Source organism: Etheostoma spectabile, unplaced genomic scaffold, assembly GCF_008692095.1.
Source record: "Etheostoma spectabile isolate EspeVRDwgs_2016 unplaced genomic scaffold, UIUC_Espe_1.0 scaffold00007682, whole genome shotgun sequence".
NCBI lineage: Eukaryota > Metazoa > Chordata > Actinopteri > Perciformes > Percidae > Etheostoma > Etheostoma spectabile.
The window spans coordinates 30431-50942 of NW_022603513.1; the positions used below are offsets into that span (position 1 = coordinate 30431).

At 43.4% G+C, this 20512-nt stretch overlaps 1 protein-coding gene across 1 annotated transcript; it reads right to left on the bottom strand.

The window, feature by feature from the left end:
• Positions 1-1072: 1072 nt before the first annotated feature.
• On the bottom strand, positions 1073-19085 carry LOC116678678 (serine palmitoyltransferase 1). Its single transcript, XM_032508445.1, has 15 exons — positions 18988-19085; positions 17619-17726; positions 17432-17526; positions 16532-16625; positions 16361-16433; positions 15094-15226; positions 14182-14311; positions 13878-13967; positions 13524-13631; positions 12817-12912; positions 8264-8360; positions 8080-8134; positions 6164-6281; positions 5376-5449; positions 1073-2477 (listed from the first exon to the last, which is right to left on the bottom strand). The coding sequence occupies exons 1-15, from the start codon at positions 19039-19041 to the stop codon at positions 2384-2386; spliced, it is 1419 nt and encodes a 472-aa protein (XP_032364336.1). The 5' UTR covers positions 19042-19085; the 3' UTR covers positions 1073-2383.
• Between the last annotated feature and the right edge of the window lie 1427 nt (positions 19086-20512).

Sequence of the window (20512 nt, forward strand, 5' to 3'; positions counted from 1 at the left end):
TGGCATGAAAAGAAAAGACTCAAGTAAAGTACAAGTACCTCAACATCTGGACGGAATACAGTACTGGAGTAGATGTACTTAGTAACATTCCAGCGCTGATTAACATAATACTCATTCTCCCCATTCTAACACTTCACCTTTGTAGAAATCACACAGGCTAACTATTTCCCATAATTTCTGGACTTGTATTATATTTTTTATAGAATTATACTTTCATACCCACTACAACAGACGTTCACTGAGATAAATGTATTATAAATAATAAAGGGTAACGTGTCTGAATATCCAGTAAGTCCATCCCAGATCATGTGAAGAATGGACCTTGAGCTTTTATTGGGCAGAAATGGCATAAAGGGCTGATAATTATTTTCATGTGATGCATTTTCACAAGGGTGAGATCTGTCCTATGTATGAAATTGGAGTGAATCTGCTGATGGTCTGGATTGTGAGATCCTTCTGGGATGTTGGACCGTACATCATGCCAGTCAAGATCGCTACTCAGGTCTGGGTAATCACGTGCCCAGATCCTCTCAATAGGAAGGGCAGAGCGACCAGATACCACCAAGACCTGATAAAGCCTCGATAACTTACCAGTTTTTAGGCTGCACAGTAAATAACTCCTGAATAGGATGGGTGGGCGGAGCCCTCTGCCAGGGGACACCGTGGGCCTTGAATGCTGATCTTAATTAAAAGGTAAAAGAAAAATAGAGGAACGTATGACTGAATGCTTTCTGCAAGTCAGAAAAAGGCAATAAGCCAACCTTGCTAGATCATTTAGATAATGTAGCCCCTTCTGTTCCCATTGTGGGGCTGTTGTCGGCCATAACTCAATTTAAGTCAGATATATCTATACATAAAAGTAAAGCATGCAAACACGTCGAACAAAAGAGAGAAACAAAGAAGACAACTCCGGGTGTATCTCTCGGCGTGTATTTGAGGTAAAACAATCAGTCACATAGAAAATCACAACTCATGTACAGATTATGAACCAGTCGACTGCAAACATGAAAACAGCGAGCATGCGTCTCCTCTTTGGTCAGTGCATAGAAAGCAACAGGTCATTTGGTCTGTGGAGATTCTCACTGCAGTTGGTTCTTTATTAGTGACGGGGGGGGGGGGTAGTGCACACAGGGTGTAGTGCACACAGTAGGATTATGACACATGATAAAGACTGGGTACCCATCCATTACTTTTTTTTTTTTTTTTCTTTTTTTTTTTTTTAGGCACCGACCGAATTGCCTCTAAAATACTGAGTATTGAAAAATCCCTCGTCATTCAAAACCCCATTTTAATAACCAAAGGGTGAGACGCCCCAACGCAACGCCTGACCTCCAACAGAAAAGGCCGTCGGGCTGATCATTCAGCTCCCGTCGGTCCTAAAGGGCCTCGGGACACGCCGGAGCGCCGCCGCCTGGAGCGTCCGATCTACACATGAGCAAGTCATATTACATCTCCATAACAGCAGGTGAACCTAACCTGTATTGTCACCCAAAAAATAAAAATTGGAAATTACAAACGTGGGTCTGGCTTCTCCCGAATTCAAAGCCGCCCATCATGGTTCAGAATAAGATCTTCTATTTCACACAAATTGTTCACCAAAACGTGTTTCTGAAAACATTTTAAGCGAGAAACAGGCCGTACAGTTTCTGAATACGTTTTTTTAGGATCAACAAAGGTCAGTTTGAAAGATTTTTTGTCAGATTTTGAGAGGCGTTTGTACCGCTCGTCATGTTAGGCAAGCGTTTTAACATAAGTGCACTGATTCCCTAGTCAAGGGCTAGCACTCAGCCAATCAGATTGGTCATTGGCCCAAATGAAAGCCGACGGCTCCTCCGACTGACGACACGGAACACAGCGAACAGACTCGAGTCCCCGACCTCGCCAGACTGTCCGACGGCCGATAATCGGGTTGGTGTGTCAGCGCCTTAAGGAGTAAATCTCATCAGTGTCAGTGAGCCAATCAACATGCAGCATGGTTCTACCAAGATCTAATAAGGTCTGTGATTGGCTGTCTAACGTTACATGTTGAATAGGCACGCAGGAAAACCTCTACACAGAGACCGGGCTCCCGTAGGAGGAGCTGGAACATAAATACCAAGATCTGTGCAGTAATGTCGTTTCATATCATTTGTATAAAATTGGTATGGGAAAAAGTATTGTATAGGACCTGATATCAAAGAGATGGTATTGGTATGGAATATTTTAGAACAATACCCAGCCCTACACATGATGGATGAGAACAAAAAAGAGAGGCAAAGAATAAAAAGAGAAAGACAGGCCAGGCTGGCAGATAGAACGTGGAATTCTCAGTCGAGTCGGAGTGTCCCCTCACAGTGCTCCTAACGCCCCGGGGGGGGGGGGGGGGGGGGGTCCGGGTTGCCAGTCATTTGAGGGTGGCTGCCGCTGCTTCCTGGATACAGGACACGGCCTTCTGGATGTCCTCGTCCGTCTGCTCGATGGTGACCACCACCCTGATACTGGGACACACGCCGAGATTGCGATTACAATCAATTTGCTCTTATTTTTATAAAAAAAATAATAATAATAAAAAAAAAAAAAAGTGTAGCTAAAGTTCAACATTCACTGTGTAAAAGAAAACATGTCACGGAGCTTTATAACATGAGACACCATCACTAATGCTCGATATTCTATATAAGGAAGAGAACACGGATAGGAATTGCAGCAATAAGTGTTTCTCTTTAAAAGAGTGGAACTCTCAATTTGAAGAGGATTAATTGTTAAAATGGGTCCATTTAAATATTTTTCACGCTCATTTCTAAGCTCCTCCTCTGCATTCACATGCATCGTTACGACAGCAGACTAAGGAAGGTCTCGTGGTCCCAGAGCCCCGTCTCTTCCCACACTGATCATAGACAGAGCATATGGAAAGTATTCACACGCTTGTCTTTTTCCACATTTTGTTATGTTACAGCCTTATTCCAAAATGGATGAAATCTATTTTTTCCTCAAAATTCAACACATAATACCCCATAATGACAACTTAAAAAAATTAGTTTGAGGTTTTTGCAAATGTATTAAAAATACAAAAACAAAGAAATTACTTGCACATAAGCATTCACTTTGAGATCAAGGTCAAAATTGAGCTCAGGTGCGTTCTGTTTCCACTGATCACGCTTGAGATGTTTCTACTGCTCAACTGGAGTCCCCCTGTGGTAAAATCAGGACTGTCTCGTGTCACAGATCTGGGGAAGGAAGTTCGGAGCTACCAGGACTCTTCATAGAGCTGGCCGGCCCTCTACACTGAGTGATGGGGGGAGAAGAGCTTTAGTTAGGGAGGGGACCAATGACCCAATGGTTCATTAACTAACCATTGGGTTAACTTAATTCTGTGGTCTGATGAGACAAAGATCGGACTCTTTGGTGTGAATGCATAGCGGTACGTTTGGAGGACAGCAGGCACCACTCACCACCTGGACGAAAGCATCCCTACAGTGAAGCATGGTGGGGGCAGTATCCTGCTGTGGGGGTGTTTTTCAGGGGCAGGGACTGGGAGACTAGTCAGGATTGAGGGAAAGATGAATGCAGCAATGTACAGAGACAACCTGGAGTAAGACCTGTTCCAGATCCCTTTTGACCTCAGACTGGGCCGTCAGTTAATCTTTCAACTGGACAGCGACCCTAAGCACACAGCCAAGATATGGAAGCAGTGGCTTCAGGACCACTCTGTGATTTTCCTAGAGCGGTCCAGCCAGAGCCCAGACCTGAATCCCATTGAACATCTCTGGAGGGATCTGAACGTGGCCGTGCACCGACACCCCCCATCCAACCTGATGGAGCTCAGATTCTATAATGGAGTGGCAGTAGCTCAGTTTGCAGGGAGTTGGGTTGGGAACTGGTGGATCGCTGGTTCAAGTCCCGGTAGCTGGTAGCAGGAGAGGTGCCAGTTCACCTGCCAAGGTGCTCTTGAGCAAGTCACCAAACCCCCAACTGACTTGAGGTTGTTATTGCTGCCAAAGGTGCCACAACAAAGTACTTAGCAAAGGCTGTGGATACTTTTGTACATATTATATTTTTGTTCTTTAAATTTTAATAAATCTGCAAACATTTAAAAAAGATTTCATGTTGTCATTATGGGGTATTGTGTGTAGAACTTTGAGGGGGAAAAAATAACTGAATCCATTTTGGAATAAGGCTGTAGCATAACTAAACGTGGAAAAAGTGAAACCCTGAGAATACTTTCCATATGCCCTGTAGGCTCCTCTCCTCTCTCTGGCCTCCATCTCCAGCAGATCTAGGGCTGACACTAACGCTTATTTTCATAGTCCACTCTGGATGACTGGATCATGCGTTTGGTCTCTAAAATGTCAAAACATTGTGAAAAATGTGGATCAGTGTTTCCCAAAGCCCAAGATGAAAAGTCTTGTTTTGTCCACAACTCAAAGATTGAGATTCCTGTCACAGAGGAGAGAAGAAACTAGAACGTATACACAAGCTGACGGCACACTAGCTTTTTCATGAAAAGAATTACTCAGCCGATTAATCAATTATCTAAATAGTTGGAGATTCATTTAACAGTTAACAAGTAATGCATTAATCTATAATCTTTGCAGCTCTGAGTAGATGTAAATATCGGTTGACAGACAAAATACTTTAAAACACATTTTCTATAAACACACACACAAGTTTCCTCCTCCTAAAGAATAAGCCTCGTTCTCCATTTTTGTTCCAGTGATAAAATCTGCTGTTAATCCATGTCTCACTACGTTCTGACTGAGTGTCTGTGGCTCTCAGTTCCAAGCCCATTGGTTCCTACTGAAGGTGTAAACCTTTATAAACCGCTCACACATATGTGCTTTTAAAAAGATTAAAAAAAGATTTTTAAAAAAAAACACTAGTTTTTAACAAACGTTACTCATACATGAGTACACAGTGAGTTTGTTGGGGACTATTTTCAGCGGCGGATTAATCCACATTTGGTGTTTTAGTGAGTATGTGTGAGAGAAAGAAGGTGTGTGTGAGTCAGAATAAAGTACAGGTTTGTGTGTGAGTCAGAATAAAGTACAGTGTGTGCGCTTGTGTGTGACAGAAAAGTACAATGTGTGTTTTGATGGTGATGAAGGATAAAGTGTCTCTTATTAACGACAATAAATCATTACTGGTGCAGTAATTACATTATATATTTCAGTTGATCCTTTTATCCAAAGCAACTTATAATTGCAGCGTTGCACTTCCAGTGTTGCAGACGGTAACTTAGCCTACGTTGGATGTCTCGTGAGCTAAACGGTACTGAGGGACATTCAGTACTGCATGTTAGACTGAAAGGAGATCCTGTGGGTGGAACACAGGGGTGAAAGCGAGACTCAGTTTAATTACTTTCTGTTGCACTGCATCCAAAGCACAGCAGAGCCTCTTACCTGGGGGGGGGGAGGAAACGCTCCTCTTTCTCCAGGTACCGAGCCAGGGTCAGAGCCACGCCTCTCTCCATACACTGGAATGGAACACATGGAAACCACTGTGAGCCGCCGAGTAACAAACACTGAATCATATGTCAACCATCACGGTTGGTCCTGGGCAACGATTTGACACACGCTTTAAAAATGATTAAGCAAATAGCGGAGATTAAAAACTCCAGGACACGTGGATAGTTATGTTGTGGTTTGTGTCTTCCTTGGTAACAGGACTGGCTTAAACACTTGGTATGAGGAGCCTCGTCAAAACCAGAACAAGACTTTCAAATTTATACTGTCATGCTTAGGGATGGGTATCGTTCAAAAATATTCCATATGAGTACCTATACCAACACTATGACTTTGATACCAGTTCCAAGATGGTACTTCCCCCCCCCCCCCCGATACCAATGTTATAAAACAAAAAGTGACATTACTGCTCAATTCTTTTATATTTCTCAGCTCCGACTCCGTGAGCCGTCTCTGTGTAACGTAGAGTTGTTCCTGCGTGTCTCTACGACGTGTAACGTTAGACAGCCAATCACAGACATTAGATCTTGGTAGAAGCATGCTGATTGGCTCACTATCAAGATTTACTCCTTAGGTATTAAAATTTGAGGAAATTTGATTGGCGCCTAGAAAGTACTGAAATGGGTACCCAGGCCTAGTCATGCTACATCAGGACTGTCTGAGTAGGAACCTCTGCGTATGTCCATAATGAAATAACTTGAAATATTATGTGGTGTGGGACTTACATATTCTACAATGGTGCGGAGCAGCTGCATGTCAGAGTCTCGGGAGCCGGAACTTCTCTCCAGCTGTAAGTGAAGCGCCGGGGCGAACTGCACTCCTACTAACTTCAGACCTGGAGTTCTGTCATACATCGGGGGGGGAGAAAAACCTTATCATGGTCAATGCATTTCTGTGAGTGATTTTTATTGTTATGTATGTGTGATTCATGTGTTATGGTTGTCTTGCTACTGGATGCCAAAAACAAGTAAGTAAGTATGGGTTAGTAAGGGTTTATGCCACAATGGGTTACTCTCATGTGGAATTACCTGGTGAATGGTGCATACATAAACATATTAAACAATATTAATATGAAATATACATTAATTACAGAAACAAATAGTTTCTGCAGATTTTACTAAGTCAAATGTAAGACTTAATTAAGACTTAATTAAGACCATTATGAGTGAGATTTAAGACCTTTATCACAACATCAACTGAGCCCAGTTTTTTTTTTCTTTCTCCAAGCCAAGTTTTGTGAAACTTGTACTAATAACCCCAACGCTGATTGGTTGCAATAGAAGTTCCATATTGGTCTCATTTGTAGTGGGAATATAGCAAATTATATTTGGGCTGTCGACAGAAAGAACTACAATACCATGGAAAGTAAACGCCACTCCAACGACGTTGTGATCCTTTTGGAGATCTGCGTTGAGGTACATGCTTCTTTGCATTGCATTTCCCCACCAGAACACGGGGGGGGGGGTGTATTTGGTTTCCATTCCAGAGGGTCAATTGCAAAACTCTTTGTTTACCTGTGCGTTGGTGTGTGCCTCGAGCCAGCATGTGTGTGTGTGTGTGTGTGTGTGTGTGGGGAGTGGATGAGAGAGCGAGGGAGAAAGTGAGAGAGTGACAGGAGTGGTCTTCAGAGTGAGTAGTGACTCTAGAGTCCTAGTGAGAGAAACTCTGTGTCTCCCCTGTTCTTTCTGACCACGGGGGGAGAAGTTAACCCTCTCCTTGATTTCTGGATTTTTCTTTTAGGTTCCGTCTCTCACAGTTGAAGTCTTCCCATGATTAAAATTACAGACCTCTACATGCTTTGGAAGTAGAAAAAACCTGCAAAATCAGCAGTGGATCAAATACTATAAGGAAGGGGCCTACAGTGTGTCCCAGACCACCTCTGAATATGGTCTGAGGGGTAGGATCTCAATGCGTTGTCACCTGTACTTAGAGCTGCAGAGCCGTTTGCTGCTGCTAAACTTGGACTACTGACTGAGGAGAAAGCCCTTTTGAGCTGAAATCGTGTGTTCACCCCACAGGAGGTAGCTTCAATGTGAGGAAATATTCTGAAGCTCAAAAAAGTTCAGATAAAAAATAACGACCAGGCCTGTCTTACTGTTCCCTTTAACCCCAGCGGTCTGGAGGTGCTGTGAGCCAGTACCCTCCAGCAAAATAAGCAGGAGAAACTGATGGAAAACCATGAGGAAAATTAACTGGCTGCTGCCCTGCTGTCCACATCAAACAGAGCTGCTGTAATGGCACTTTCCAGAGCATCTTTTCATTTGTTGTGACTCAATTTAAAGTTAATGTAATTTGCAGATTTTGCACCTGCTTTCCCCAGACATGCCATGTCAGACAGTTTCCTGCAGCGGTCAGTCTGTGGTGAGAAATGCGCCGACTTTTTATTTCCTTCTCCCATATTTTGAACAGGAACACCTTAAAGTACAAACTGCCTGGGACCAAACACAATATTCAGCGCTGCCCTTTTCTCAATGTTGTTCTTTAGTATGAGGAAATTGGGTGGTTTAGCAACTAAGGGCCACAAATCCTCAGTAAATACCCAATTAAATTTCACCAGCAACATTTCATATTAAACCTTTAGATACACTCAAACATACATAGAGGCCTTTAGTCAAGCCACAGTGGCAGACCGTGAACTTACCCCTGTAACTCTGTGTAGACCTGTTTGCACTTTTCTCTCAGGACCGTGAATATATCTGCAAAACAGATGAGGACAGATGGATGAGTGGGAAACGGCCTGAAAACAGAACTAGCGTCTTATTCAAAATATACGTCTAATCCGCAGAAAGCCTTCTCTCAAAGAGAGCCAGAGACTGAGCGTGTACCTGGATCCTCCTCCATGATGTTGAGGGCCTCGATGGCGGCAGCAGCCAGCATGGGAGGCAGCGAGGCAGAGAAGCAGTAGCCCTGGCCCGACAGACGCTGCCAAGCACAAGACACACTCAACTGACTTTGTTATGGACGCACAGTTATTGTCTTTAGGATTGGGATTTTGCCACAACTAAAACCAAATCTTATTTTATATTTCAGTAAAAACCAGTACCTACAAATGGAAAAGAAAATGGAAAAGAACACAGGGACAATAAGGTCTGGACCAAGACGTCAACCTCGTTGTTTTGAGGACATTCCTGTGTAGCTCTGGCTTTACAAGCGGGGCTGTTGTCTGCTGGAAAACTGTTAATGAGGAAAACCTCATTAAATCTGTTTTTGGATACTTCTGAAAAAGGCTTGAGACCACTCCCCCAAGTCTTGTCTACTGTTGGACCACATTAAAAAGCAATAAAACAAAAATCTAGATGCCATCCAGGGAAAATATGAGGAACTAACAATTAGAGATGCAGAAAAACAATCCATGCAGTATTTTAGAAAGGCAGCTGTGGAGCAAACCATGAGGGTGAGAGCATTTATTAGAGAGGGCCAACATTAACATTGTTACACTGTGAAGACACAGCAACACGCCAGACACACCTGCAACAGTTTGACTCAAACACTCACTGAGGTAAACTTTCTTGTCAAACACGTGGCATGGCTTACTAGCTCACTTTGATAAACAGGAGCCATCACTGATGTGATTAGTTACGTAGGTGCTCGCCCTGCTCTCAGTATGGAGGTTGTGGTGGATCAGCGGACTGGACCATTTGAGGATAGAATCTCAAACTGTGTGTCAAAGCTTCATGTGGAGCAGTGATAGGGCTGCACCATATGAAGGAATTGCAGTAACGTTAATGTATATTGTGTTATCCAGGGTGTGATTTTCCGGGGGAGGGAAGATGCGTGGGATGTCCGCCTTTCTGGTCTACATATCCCGGCTGAACTATTACTTTCAAAACATGTTTAAAAAAAAAAGGAAAAGAAAAAAGTATTTTTACCTAAGTAAAGCCCAGTGATGTGACCAGTCTAGAGCCATAGAAGGACAAAACCAGAGGTTGTATTTAGCCACTACCAGCGGCAGTGGTTCAGCCCCCCCCCCTCCCCAAATATATGACTGAGCCGGGGACAGGCACCGCCAACATTGTGTTATTTCATTTTGAGAAGATTTTCCATTGGATATAGAAGTTCATAAGTGTTTATGACCTATTTTTTTTCTCCATACAAATCCCTCCCTGGCAATATTACTTCCAATAGATAAATAAATATTATAGTGTGTGCAGTTCTGCTATGTGTGCAAAACAATTGCTTGTTGTGTAACAATTCAAAAAACAAAACAATGATACAGTGCATTAGCTTCAATACCAATTAAATCAAACCCTAAGGGGCAGACATGTTGACAGTGGGAGCAGCCCTGCTGTGGCTCTCTCAGCTCCCCATGTGTCCCTGAGCCTGGACTACGAGCCTGGACTACGGAGCAGGGCGAGGGTTAGCGAGGTAACTTCAGGGATAAGCCTGTCTTACGACGCAGGCTCACTTTTTAGCAGGTGTAAAGGAGGGTTTAGTTTTTGGTTGCCTTCGTCGTGGAGCATCAGTCAGAATGCATGAGCTGAGCCACAGAGAAGTTGTCCAGCTGAAGGAAATTTTATTTAATACAACTGAACGAGGAAAATGACGTATAACAGAACAGACAGGTCAGAGAATCTAGGAAGAAACCAATAGAAATCAGAACTGAAGTCCCATGTTCATAAAGTAACTAGATAAATGTTATCAAGAAATAAGGTACTAAGTAAAACTCATTTTACCAGCTGCCACCCCATGTGAAGGTGGGGAAAAAACTGAGAAGGAGTGCATATTTAAATAAGGAGTGACCAGGTGAACTCAATCAGGTAATTAAGGTGGAAGCAAAAAGCATACAGTGGTGAAGACGGGGGAGGAAAGGATGTGAGGTAGGTGTGGAAAGCAAGTGTCAAAATAATTTAGAAATAGGGATCTTTTGTACAGCCGCCCCCAGATTTCTAGTGAGAAATATGATTACAGACCAAACAAATTAACGGTCAGGTAGGCCAGGAAGGGGGATCCGGCGAACTACAGGTCAGACATAGGACTTGACTTTCACTGTAACTGCAGTAACTGTTCTAATGTGGCCATCTTTGCTTGGTTGGAGGCGGGTCACCTTTCCCACGGGCCAAAGAGCTCTTGGTAGCTGGGAGTCAACAATCATCACGGAGTTTAATTACAGATCTGGTTTGCCCCGCTGCCATTTGTGCTGTGGTTGAAGTGCTAGTAGACAGGGTTGGATGTAGTGTTTCCAGAAATGGTCAGACAATATTTGGGCATGGCGCCAACGCCGTCTACTGAGAAGATCTGAGTCTGGGTAGGACACTAGAGGGAGCACTGCATCATGTTGTCCCATGATGAGAAGGACTGCATCAACATCTGCAATATCTGAAGACACATAGCCAAGTGGTTTTGAATTAAGGATACCTTCAATTTCAATTGACACTGTTCTCAGAACCTTCTCAGTAACCATTTGTCCACCAATGGCTGTCCTGAGAGCACTCTTTACCGAGAGTACTTCTGGCTCCCAGATGTCACTGTGGGTGGCATCTGGGAGTGGGGTGCATGGGGAGAATACAAATGGAAGTGGATTTTTCACGTTGAGAGGGCTGACTGGAGAGTGGGATAAAGGTTATGTAAAGATTTCTGTGTTGAATTTCAATAATCACTCTGCCTCCTGTCCACCAGTGATCAGACATATTCCTGTTATGATGTCTTCGAGCTTGCCCTAATTACCTGACTTTCCTAACCTTGATAATCCAATTCCTTCAGCTGGTCAACCTAGACCACTACTTTTACGAGAGCTGCCACCTCCCAGTTCACCTGCAGCACCAGCAGAGATTAACATACAAAGTCCACATGCTCAGCCTTGTTTACCTCCCCACCAGAGGCAGTATTCCCCTTCATGGCCTCCGTCTTCTACATCTCATAGTCACAACAAACCGAGACCTTTGGCACCCCCTACTGGCAGAACACATGTATACAAGCTTGAGGGTCCTTTCCCAGACCTTACCCGAGAGGATGCAATGCAGTACAGGATGACACTCAGTAATTGACTCCACCCTAATGAAACAGAGAATTGCAAGTATCATGTTCTCCTGGACCAAGCCTAGCTCTTGTCTTTTTCTATGGTTCTGACCCATGCACTCAACCCATCAATGCTCTTGATGAATGTTATGGGCAACCTAGACCATTAGCACTGAAAGAGCTCAGTAACATCATGGATCTCCCTCCTATCAGAGTAGGCGATGGTCATGCTCTTGATAACTTTGCTCTTCGTGTACAAGCACTTGTTGGTCTGCTTAGCACTATGGAAGATCAGGGACATGCAGAACTTCTGTGGCTCTCATGTGGATCTGGAAATGCTGCCTGCAGAACACTCCAGCTGCTTTAGATGGCATGTCTCGGTGTCAAACCAGAAAGGAGAATTCCATCTTCAATGAGCAAAGACTTTCCCGTAAGTTCATACCTGCTCCAACCACAGTTCTACATGGAGCACACAAACCAGATTAATCCACGCCAACTCCAGAACTCTTTCCAATGTCAAGAGCAACCTTATCAGCAGATAAGATGTTCTGAGTTCACAGATAAGACAAATGCCCAAAAGGTAAACAGGATAAAAGAGAATAAACGCTGTTGGCGCTGTGCCAAGCCGCTAAGTGGGACCTGCAGAAGTTCTGTGCCACCTGCAAAGGAAGACATCTACAAATACTGTGTGAAACGAATCAAAGATCCAAAAATCCTTCTACTGTTGTGAGAACATAGTATCTGGACTGACTGGATCTGACTGCCACTGTGTACTCCTGAAAGTTGTAGTGCTTCTTCAAAGTGGAAAGTAAACCTTGGAAACTGTCCTTGATGATGGTTCTCACCCTACCATTCTTCTGCGGTCAGCTGCTCAGCATCTCCGCCAGGAAGGTAAAGCTGAAAAACTGAACCCTCCTTTACATGTGGTGGGAAGAAGGAATGCCATGTTTTAATAAGGAGTGACCAGGTGAAGTCAATCAGGTGATTAAGGTGGAAGCAAAAACCAATCAGTGGAGAAGACAGGGGAGGAAAGGAAGTGAGGTACAGGAAGTGAGGTAGGCGTGGAAAGCAAGTGTAAAAATAAGTTCACGACTCTCTGTCTGTCTGTCTGTTTGTCTGCCAGCAGGATTACGGAAAAACTACTGGCCAGATTTTCTTGTAATTCGGTGGAAGGGTGAAGCATGGCCAGATCCGAATTACGTGGCGGATACAAGTAACAAGTAATTTTTCACTTTCAATTTCAATGCAAGATAGGGCATTTATGCTGCATTCATGTGGTGTTGGAAATGGGAAAGTGAGGCCTCGACTGGGAACATTCCCCCTGCATTAACAATAAGAGAGAGGGCGCGGCTTGGGCGGAGGTTTGCGCTCTCCTGTGGCCCATTCAGTTCAACTTGCATCAATAACATGGTGGGGTATTTACCTGGTGGTCGATGACAAAGGAGCGTCCGCAGCAGAAGCCTCCGATGGACGCCACGGCGTTCTCCATGTTGGCACTGATCAGGTCAATGTCGTCTACCTGCAGAATGGTACCAGGTTATTATTACACACAATCTGCCCAAAATGTTTTCAGATGGGGAATACTGAAGAAGCGTCATCTTTTTTTGTGTTTATTTTAAAGTTTACTAAATTAAATCCATTATCTAGAATAATCCATTCCTATAATACATTATTGGAAATAATGAATTTAACTTATTTCATATCAGCATGCTTGTGCTGTTGCACACCAGAGAAACGGAGAGAAATAAAACATTTTAAAAGACAATGACACTGGAATAAAAATTGACTTTTTATAGTTATTTGCATATAACTGATCTGTGTGTTTCATATCAAAATGTTTCCGTAACTCAGCTTTCCATTTAGGGACGCCCGGATTTTTTTCTAGAGCAATGTGTGAGGAGATAATTTTGCTCTAAAGCTGATGTCACTTTTTTGAAATTCCTCAGTTCTCTTTTGCAAACTAACCTTAACTTATGTGTACACATGTTTTCAGTGCTGGAAATGAAATTGAGTACATTGCTTTTTGAGTAGGAGCGCCAGTGTGTTGTCGTCCTCAGAGGGTTATTCAGGTGCTAGCCTTCGACTGTGCCGATATTTAGTATTTCTGCATTTAAAGTTGGGCGTACTCACATTGACCCCAAAGTGTTCTGTGACTCCTCGGCCGTGTTCTCCCAACACACCAAAAGACATGCTCTCCTCCAGGAAGATCCGCACCTTGTACTTGTACTTGAGCTTCAGCTGGAAGGTTACAGCAACACAATCAATAGGCAACAGAGCAGAGGCATTAGAAAAGTCCTCATCACGCCACTTCCAATAGATGTGCACCTAATGCAGCAGCGGTCTATGGGATCTACAGGTCGTGCTGTACAGTTTTAACTAGGGATTCTTCTTGTTCCGTTGTTTTTTCCACCGTTAACTGAGCACTGACCATTAGCTGTCATGCATTATTACATGTGCCTCTGTAATAAAAGCTACCGTATGTACCAGTTCTGGGAGGGGACAGATGTCTGCAGTGTTGATGTACAGCCCCTCCACTACGATGAACTTCCGGGTCACTCGAGCTTTGCGAGGATTCTGCAGCAGAAACAAAGTGCATGAGACTTGACATTTTATTAAAGAATAAGTGAAAGCAGGATTATAAAAATGTGCTACATTTGTGAGCATGAAAGCACAAGTCACATAATCACATGGGGGGAGGGGGGGCAGTAGCTCAATCAGTAGGGAGACAAGTATTGTAATTTCCCATGTGGGATAAATAGTATAAATTCTTGAATAACTCGGTCCTAACCTTGTGGTCCTCCAGCTCCTGCTCCTTGAGCAGCCTCTCCAGATCCTCCATGTCGTTGTGTTTGAAGTATTTGATGAAGCTGCGGGACGCCTGGAGACCCTTCTGGATGGAGAAGCAGGCGGCTTCGTCCCTGATCACACAACACAGAAGTGAAAACCGAGGCACACTTAACCCAACAGACCAACAACATATAAACATACGCAGGCTTGAGATGCTGGATATGGTTTTCTGTGTCAACCTTCGGGGAACTAAGCCTGCCAATAAGTGTAGTTTTAAGTCTTTATTCAGCTCACTTGCAGTGGAGCTCCCTCCAATAATAAATACTGACAAAATGTTTCAAAAGAAAATGACCTGGTATATGGTGCTTTTTCAGTGTGATCACCGAATCCTGGATTAATATTGCTCTGTACATGTCAACAGCAGGGCTGTAGTCAAGACCATTTTTGTCGAGTCCAAGACCAGGACCAGCCAAGACCGAGTCCAAATAAGAGACCGAGAAAGAAAAAAGAATCCTCTTCAAGACTACTTACATGTTCATAATTTATATGATGTGAGAGACGGTTTATCTTCTATATTAAGATCATCTTTTTTCATTTTTATTTGTAATGATCAAAAAGTAACAGCATTGTAGAATCAAATTAGGCCATACTAGTTACTTTAAGTAGAGCAATTTAACTTGGAAAACCTACGTAAAATGAACAAATAAGAAGCAACAGACGTGTCACTAAAAAACTGACATGTGGGGCAACCTCTAGCCTCTAGACCTCTAGAATATTTGCCGAGTCCAATGGCCGAGTCAGAGACAAGTCTAGTCCAGATACAAATGAGTCCAAGATGAGTCAGACACAATAGAATAAAGTCTAGAGTCCAGACTCGAGTACCACAGCCCTGGTTAGCAGAGACAGCACATACACAAAGATGATGTCGCCCCTCTTGGAGTAGGCAGGGATGGCACTGGCGATGGTTGCGAAGCCGTAGGAGTAGATGATGGCCTCCTCTGTGCTCATGAAGTTGGCCAGACGACTCTCCAGCTCCAGGTGAACGTCTGGGGACAGACGCCAACAAGTTAGACCACAGTTACAAATCCAAATGTTGCTGTACAATTAAAATCAGAAATCATTGTGATTTAACAATTTCAATATAGTTTTTAAACAAATAAAAAATTTGAATGAATCCCAGGATACATCTTTTGGTTATAAATAAAACAAATACACAGCCAAAGTAAACCACGCCTCTTTATCATCATAAAACATGTTTTCTAACTGTACCCCCCCCCCCTTGTCATTTTTGTTTTTATGAATGTGTATAGGGTCAGGAGCTACAGCCAACAATTGTTATTATAACAAATATACAGTATAGTTCAACCAATGATCCCTTATAGAATTACAATTTACCATATCTAAATACAATCAACATGACCAGTCACAGTCCTTAAGACTTTAGCATTATTGGGTTAAACGATAAAAACAATTGGACAGTTACATAATTGTTACAGGCCTCCCCCTGCTCTGGCATCTCCCCCTCTCATTCCCCCTGCTCTGGCATCTCCCCCTCTCATTCCCCCTGCTCTGGCATCTCCCCCTCTCATTCCCCCTGCTCTGGCATCTCCCCCTCTCATTCCCCCTGCTCTGGCTTTTCGCCCTCTCATTCCCCGTGCTCTGGCATCTCCCCCTCTCATTCCCCCTGCTCTGGCTTTTCGCCCTCTCATTCCCCCTGCTCTGGCTTTTCGCCCTCTCATTCCCCCTGCTCTGGCTTTTTGCCCTCTCATTCCCCCTGCTCTGGCATCTCCCCCTCTCATTCCCCCTGCTCTGGCTTTTCGCCCTCTCATTCCCCCTGCTCTGGCATCTCCCCCTCTCATTCCCCCTGCTCTGGCTTTTCGCCCTCTCATTCCCCCTGCTCTGGCTTTTCGCCCTCTCATTCCCCCTGCTCTGGCTTTTCGCCCTCTCATTCCCCCTGCTCTGGCATCTCCCCCTCTCATTCCCCCTGCTCTGGCTTTTTGCCCTCTCATTCCCCCTGCTCTGGCCTTTCCCCCTCTCATTCCCCCTGCTCTGGCTTTTCGCACTCTCATTCCCCCTGCTCTGGCCTTTCGCCCTCTCATTCCCCCTGCTCTGGCATCTCCCCCTCTCATTCCAAAACAGAAATGCAACTGTAGCCTGAAAATAGCTTTTTTTTTTCTCACCAAAGGTTCCATAGAAGCCCCTTGGACCACATGTGCCCACGCCATATTTCTTCAGCGATGCCAAAGCTTTTTGCTGTAATGACGAGAAGAAAATGTTTTATTCTGAGCTCCAATCAAGCACTGTAACGTAAAAAAGTACAGGTAGTGACGGCTTTGAGGATAAATACTGACCTTAACCCGCTCGTTGTCGAGGAGGCCCAGGAAGTTAAATGATGCAAAGTTAATGCACTCTTTCCCATTGATTATGATTTTGTGGCTGGGAGGTCTGAAACAGAAAACATTGTGTTTAATGCTCATCTTACTGTAACGTAAACAGCATTTAGTGACTGTATAAAACATCACATGGATTGTTGTGAATTGTGTGCTACACATTAACACAGTTGATGTTGGAAAGAAAAAAAGGTGACCCCGTGAGAACTGAAATATTTCAATCCTTTACTTAAGTGAAAGTACTAATACCACAATGCAAAAATACTCTGTCAGATGACTGTAGAGGAGTAAAAAGTAGAATATTTCTCGCTGAATTGTAGCAGAGTAGAAGTAGAAAGGGGCGTGAAAAGAGAAGACTCAAGTACCTCAACATTTGGACTGAAGTACAGTACTGGAGTAGATGTACTTCGTTATAGTCCACCACTGGCTTTACTATATTTGGCTGATAAATGTCAGCCCTGTCAATTATGTCTGGGGCTGTAGTTGAACAGCTTGGCAAAAAAGTGCCAATACCGCTCCACTAAATGGTACCTTAAAGCTACAGTGTGTAGTTTCTGTCTCCCCCCTCTGTCAAGTAACGACAACAACACTGTCAGCGCAGCCACATGATACAAGCCTTCTGTGATCACGCACCACCCCCACCCCTCCTCCACACAGTTGCAAGTAGACAGGGAGGACATGGAGGATTAAAAAAAATATATATATAATTAGTTTTAATTTAGGCTACATCTTTTGGTCATATCACTGTCACGTGACCCAGATAATGTAATAACGCCAATACACAGCCACTACTGCTTTGCTTTTTGGAGGAGATCTTGTTAGTAAATGTGTGTGTGGGCGGGGGGTGTATGAGTGTTTTACCCTGTGACAACATCATAACTGAGGGAGGGATGGTCTTTGGATACGGGAGGAACAAGAGGCTCCGGCTGCCACTCCTCAATCAGGTCCTCCTTTTCCTAGAACAGGGAGCAATGGGACAGACATGATGACACACACACACACACGCACACGCACGCACACGCTCTGCTGTGCCCGAAGCTCAGCTTACCTTCTCGGTCAGTCTGTAGGTCTCATGCAGCTTGTAGGTCTTGGAGAACAGAAGTCTGATGATCCACAGGATGAGGATGCCCTCCAGAATCAGGTGATAGGCAGGAGCCTGAGGGAAACAGGGACACCAGGAAGATTTGGGTGTCAGACTTAGACCTGGGCCGGCAGGAGATTCTGACTGACGGTATGATAACCTTAAGCAAAAATATCACGGTTTCACAGTATTGCAATTACAGCTTTATTATTTTGGGTGCCTGGATAGTTCACCTGGTAGAGCGTGCACCCATATAAATAAATAAATAAATAAATAAATAAATAAATAAATGGGCTCAATCCTCGCCGCTGCGGGTTCACTTATGACCTGTGACCTTTTGCTGCACGTCTTTCCCCTTCAAGTCTAAACTGTCCTGCCAATAATAAAGACCTAAAAATGTATATTAAAGAATGTATAAATATATATATTATTTAAAATATTTATTATTATTTTGATACCTTCCACCTGATCGGATTCCTGAAGTTTTTTTTGTTTGTTTTTTTATAATCTGATGACCTTAATTTTGTAGTTTCCTAATATTTCTTAAGGTGGGATATTAAATGCCTGACTCCATTTTAATAACTGGATGTTAGACAGAGAGAGAGCACCTAGTCGTCCCTGAGAGATGTTGTATTTTATGAATATAGCAGAATGGTGTCACTAAACCAAACTCTGTCCAATACATCACTCAAACACTACCTACATATTGAATGGAGTTATGGCTGCTAAATGGGCAAACGTCCATAGATATACACATGGCTGACACCTTCTGCATGTGTAGCATCCCAGCTGCAGCCTGTTCACCGTTACATATCAGGACGTAGAAACCACAGCACTGACCCTGACTAAGAAGGATGAGGATGGACTTGGACTGGTTTTTATAGGCTTCATACAGCAGTCAGGTGACATGATAGTTAGCTCAAAGTTATGGTCTAGAAAAGCTAGAAAAGTGGACATGTTCTAACTGCACAGACATAAAAAAAAAAACATCCTTAAATATATTTCTGTACAGTAACAAAAGTGTATGGAACGTTACTATTATTGACCTCGGCTTCAACCTTATAACTCGGACAGCCAGTTTCATCTATAGGCTCTACTTTTGTAGCTAGCTAGCTAGCTGAGCACCGTTCAGGTTTCAGCCATCTTCCTGCCTCTTGGGACTGGCTCCAGCCTCGGCCACGCCTCCCCCGAGCCACGGCCACTTCCTGGCTGGGGAGCTTTTAATAACCAGCCTCTCGGACCAGAGCAACAACCTCCCCGAGTAGCTAAACATACTAGAAATGTGCGTGTAAACGCCACGGTGTACCCGACGGAGTTGTAAAGAGGAGACGCTTACCTCATAAAACGCTTGCACCATTTCCACCAACACCCACTGCTGTCCGGACGCCATGTTTATCTTCCCTCTGCAACGTCATATGCTGCGTTTAAGTTCCGCAAGAAATTGTAGGACTGAGCGTCCGTCCATGAAACACAATCATAGACTGGATATTATTAATAACATACAGTCTATGTATACAATCCAACACATCAGCAGGCACAAACATGCAATAAAAACAAAATACTGATAGTAACTACAAATATGACTTTATAATGAAAGAGAGGAGGAAAAGTATGGATGATCTAGTCGATTTGGCAAATTATCATATAAACCAATCAAATTATACTTAAGTGTGCATTAAAAAAAAGTATGTACAAATAGATGCATATATAACCAATGAATATTTGTAAAAATCTATTTGAATTATAATCATAACAACTACACCAAACAACTAACAGCTCAGATATATTTTTAAAAGAAAAATCAATTTTCACTTAAACGTAAGATTTTACAACCTGGTGCATTGATTGGGTTCCCATGAATTTGTAATTAGCCAGTCTCTTATTGTTTTCAACTTTTCAACATCAAACACAAATGTCTGTAGAGGAGCGCTTCCAGGACTCAAACCGTTTGTTTGAGGATGCGACAATCATATACAGCAAAACTCAGGTAAAACTCCAAAGCACTCTCACTGGAAGAATCAAAAAGCCTTTATTGTTATGGCTTAGTCATCTTAAACCTTTAAAACACAAGCCTTGGTCAGATGACAAAGCCATAACAACAGCAGCTTTTGGATTTGTCCAGTGCGAGCGCTTGGGATTTTTCCTGAGTTTTGCTATGGAACATGTTTCCCCTGTTAAGGCAAAACCTGCCAGCGGGGAATGGCTCGGGGGGGGAATGGCTCGGGGGGGAATGGCTCTGTAGGTCAACCCCTCGCGCTTGCGTCCTCCTCGCTGCCCCCACAGAGCTGCTCTTGAGCAAGGCTGTGTCCCGGTGGAGCAGTTTCCAGGTTGTTGCTAAAAGAAAGCATGCATGCTCAGAAACCCCTTGCTAAGCAAAAAGTCGGACTGGTTCTATGGGTGCAGGAAATCAAGGCCAGTATTGTGGTGCAGAGGCATAATTTACAGGGGACACGGGGTTACACCCCCCCAATCACCAAAACTGGCCAGTGCAACCCACCCCAAATATCTAATAATAATTAACTTTATATAATTAAAGACATTTGTACCATAAATTGATGCAGAAAAAGTCACCAGAATACAGGAAATTAAGCATTTATTTTGCTCAAAATTTACATTTTGCTCAAAAAATATGGACAAATGTGGAAATATTGCAATTAGAAATCCCCACAATGCAAATAACATTTTAAAATACACAGCATCATATTCGATAAATATGTGGCTATTACAGCCGTGCCACCCAACACCTGTCAGTGATAACCAGGACCTCACGTAATCTGCAGACGCAGTTTTTTTAAACACATCCCCACCCCAATAGAAAAACAGTTTGCCAAATTAATATTATTTTTTTGGTCTGTTTGGGT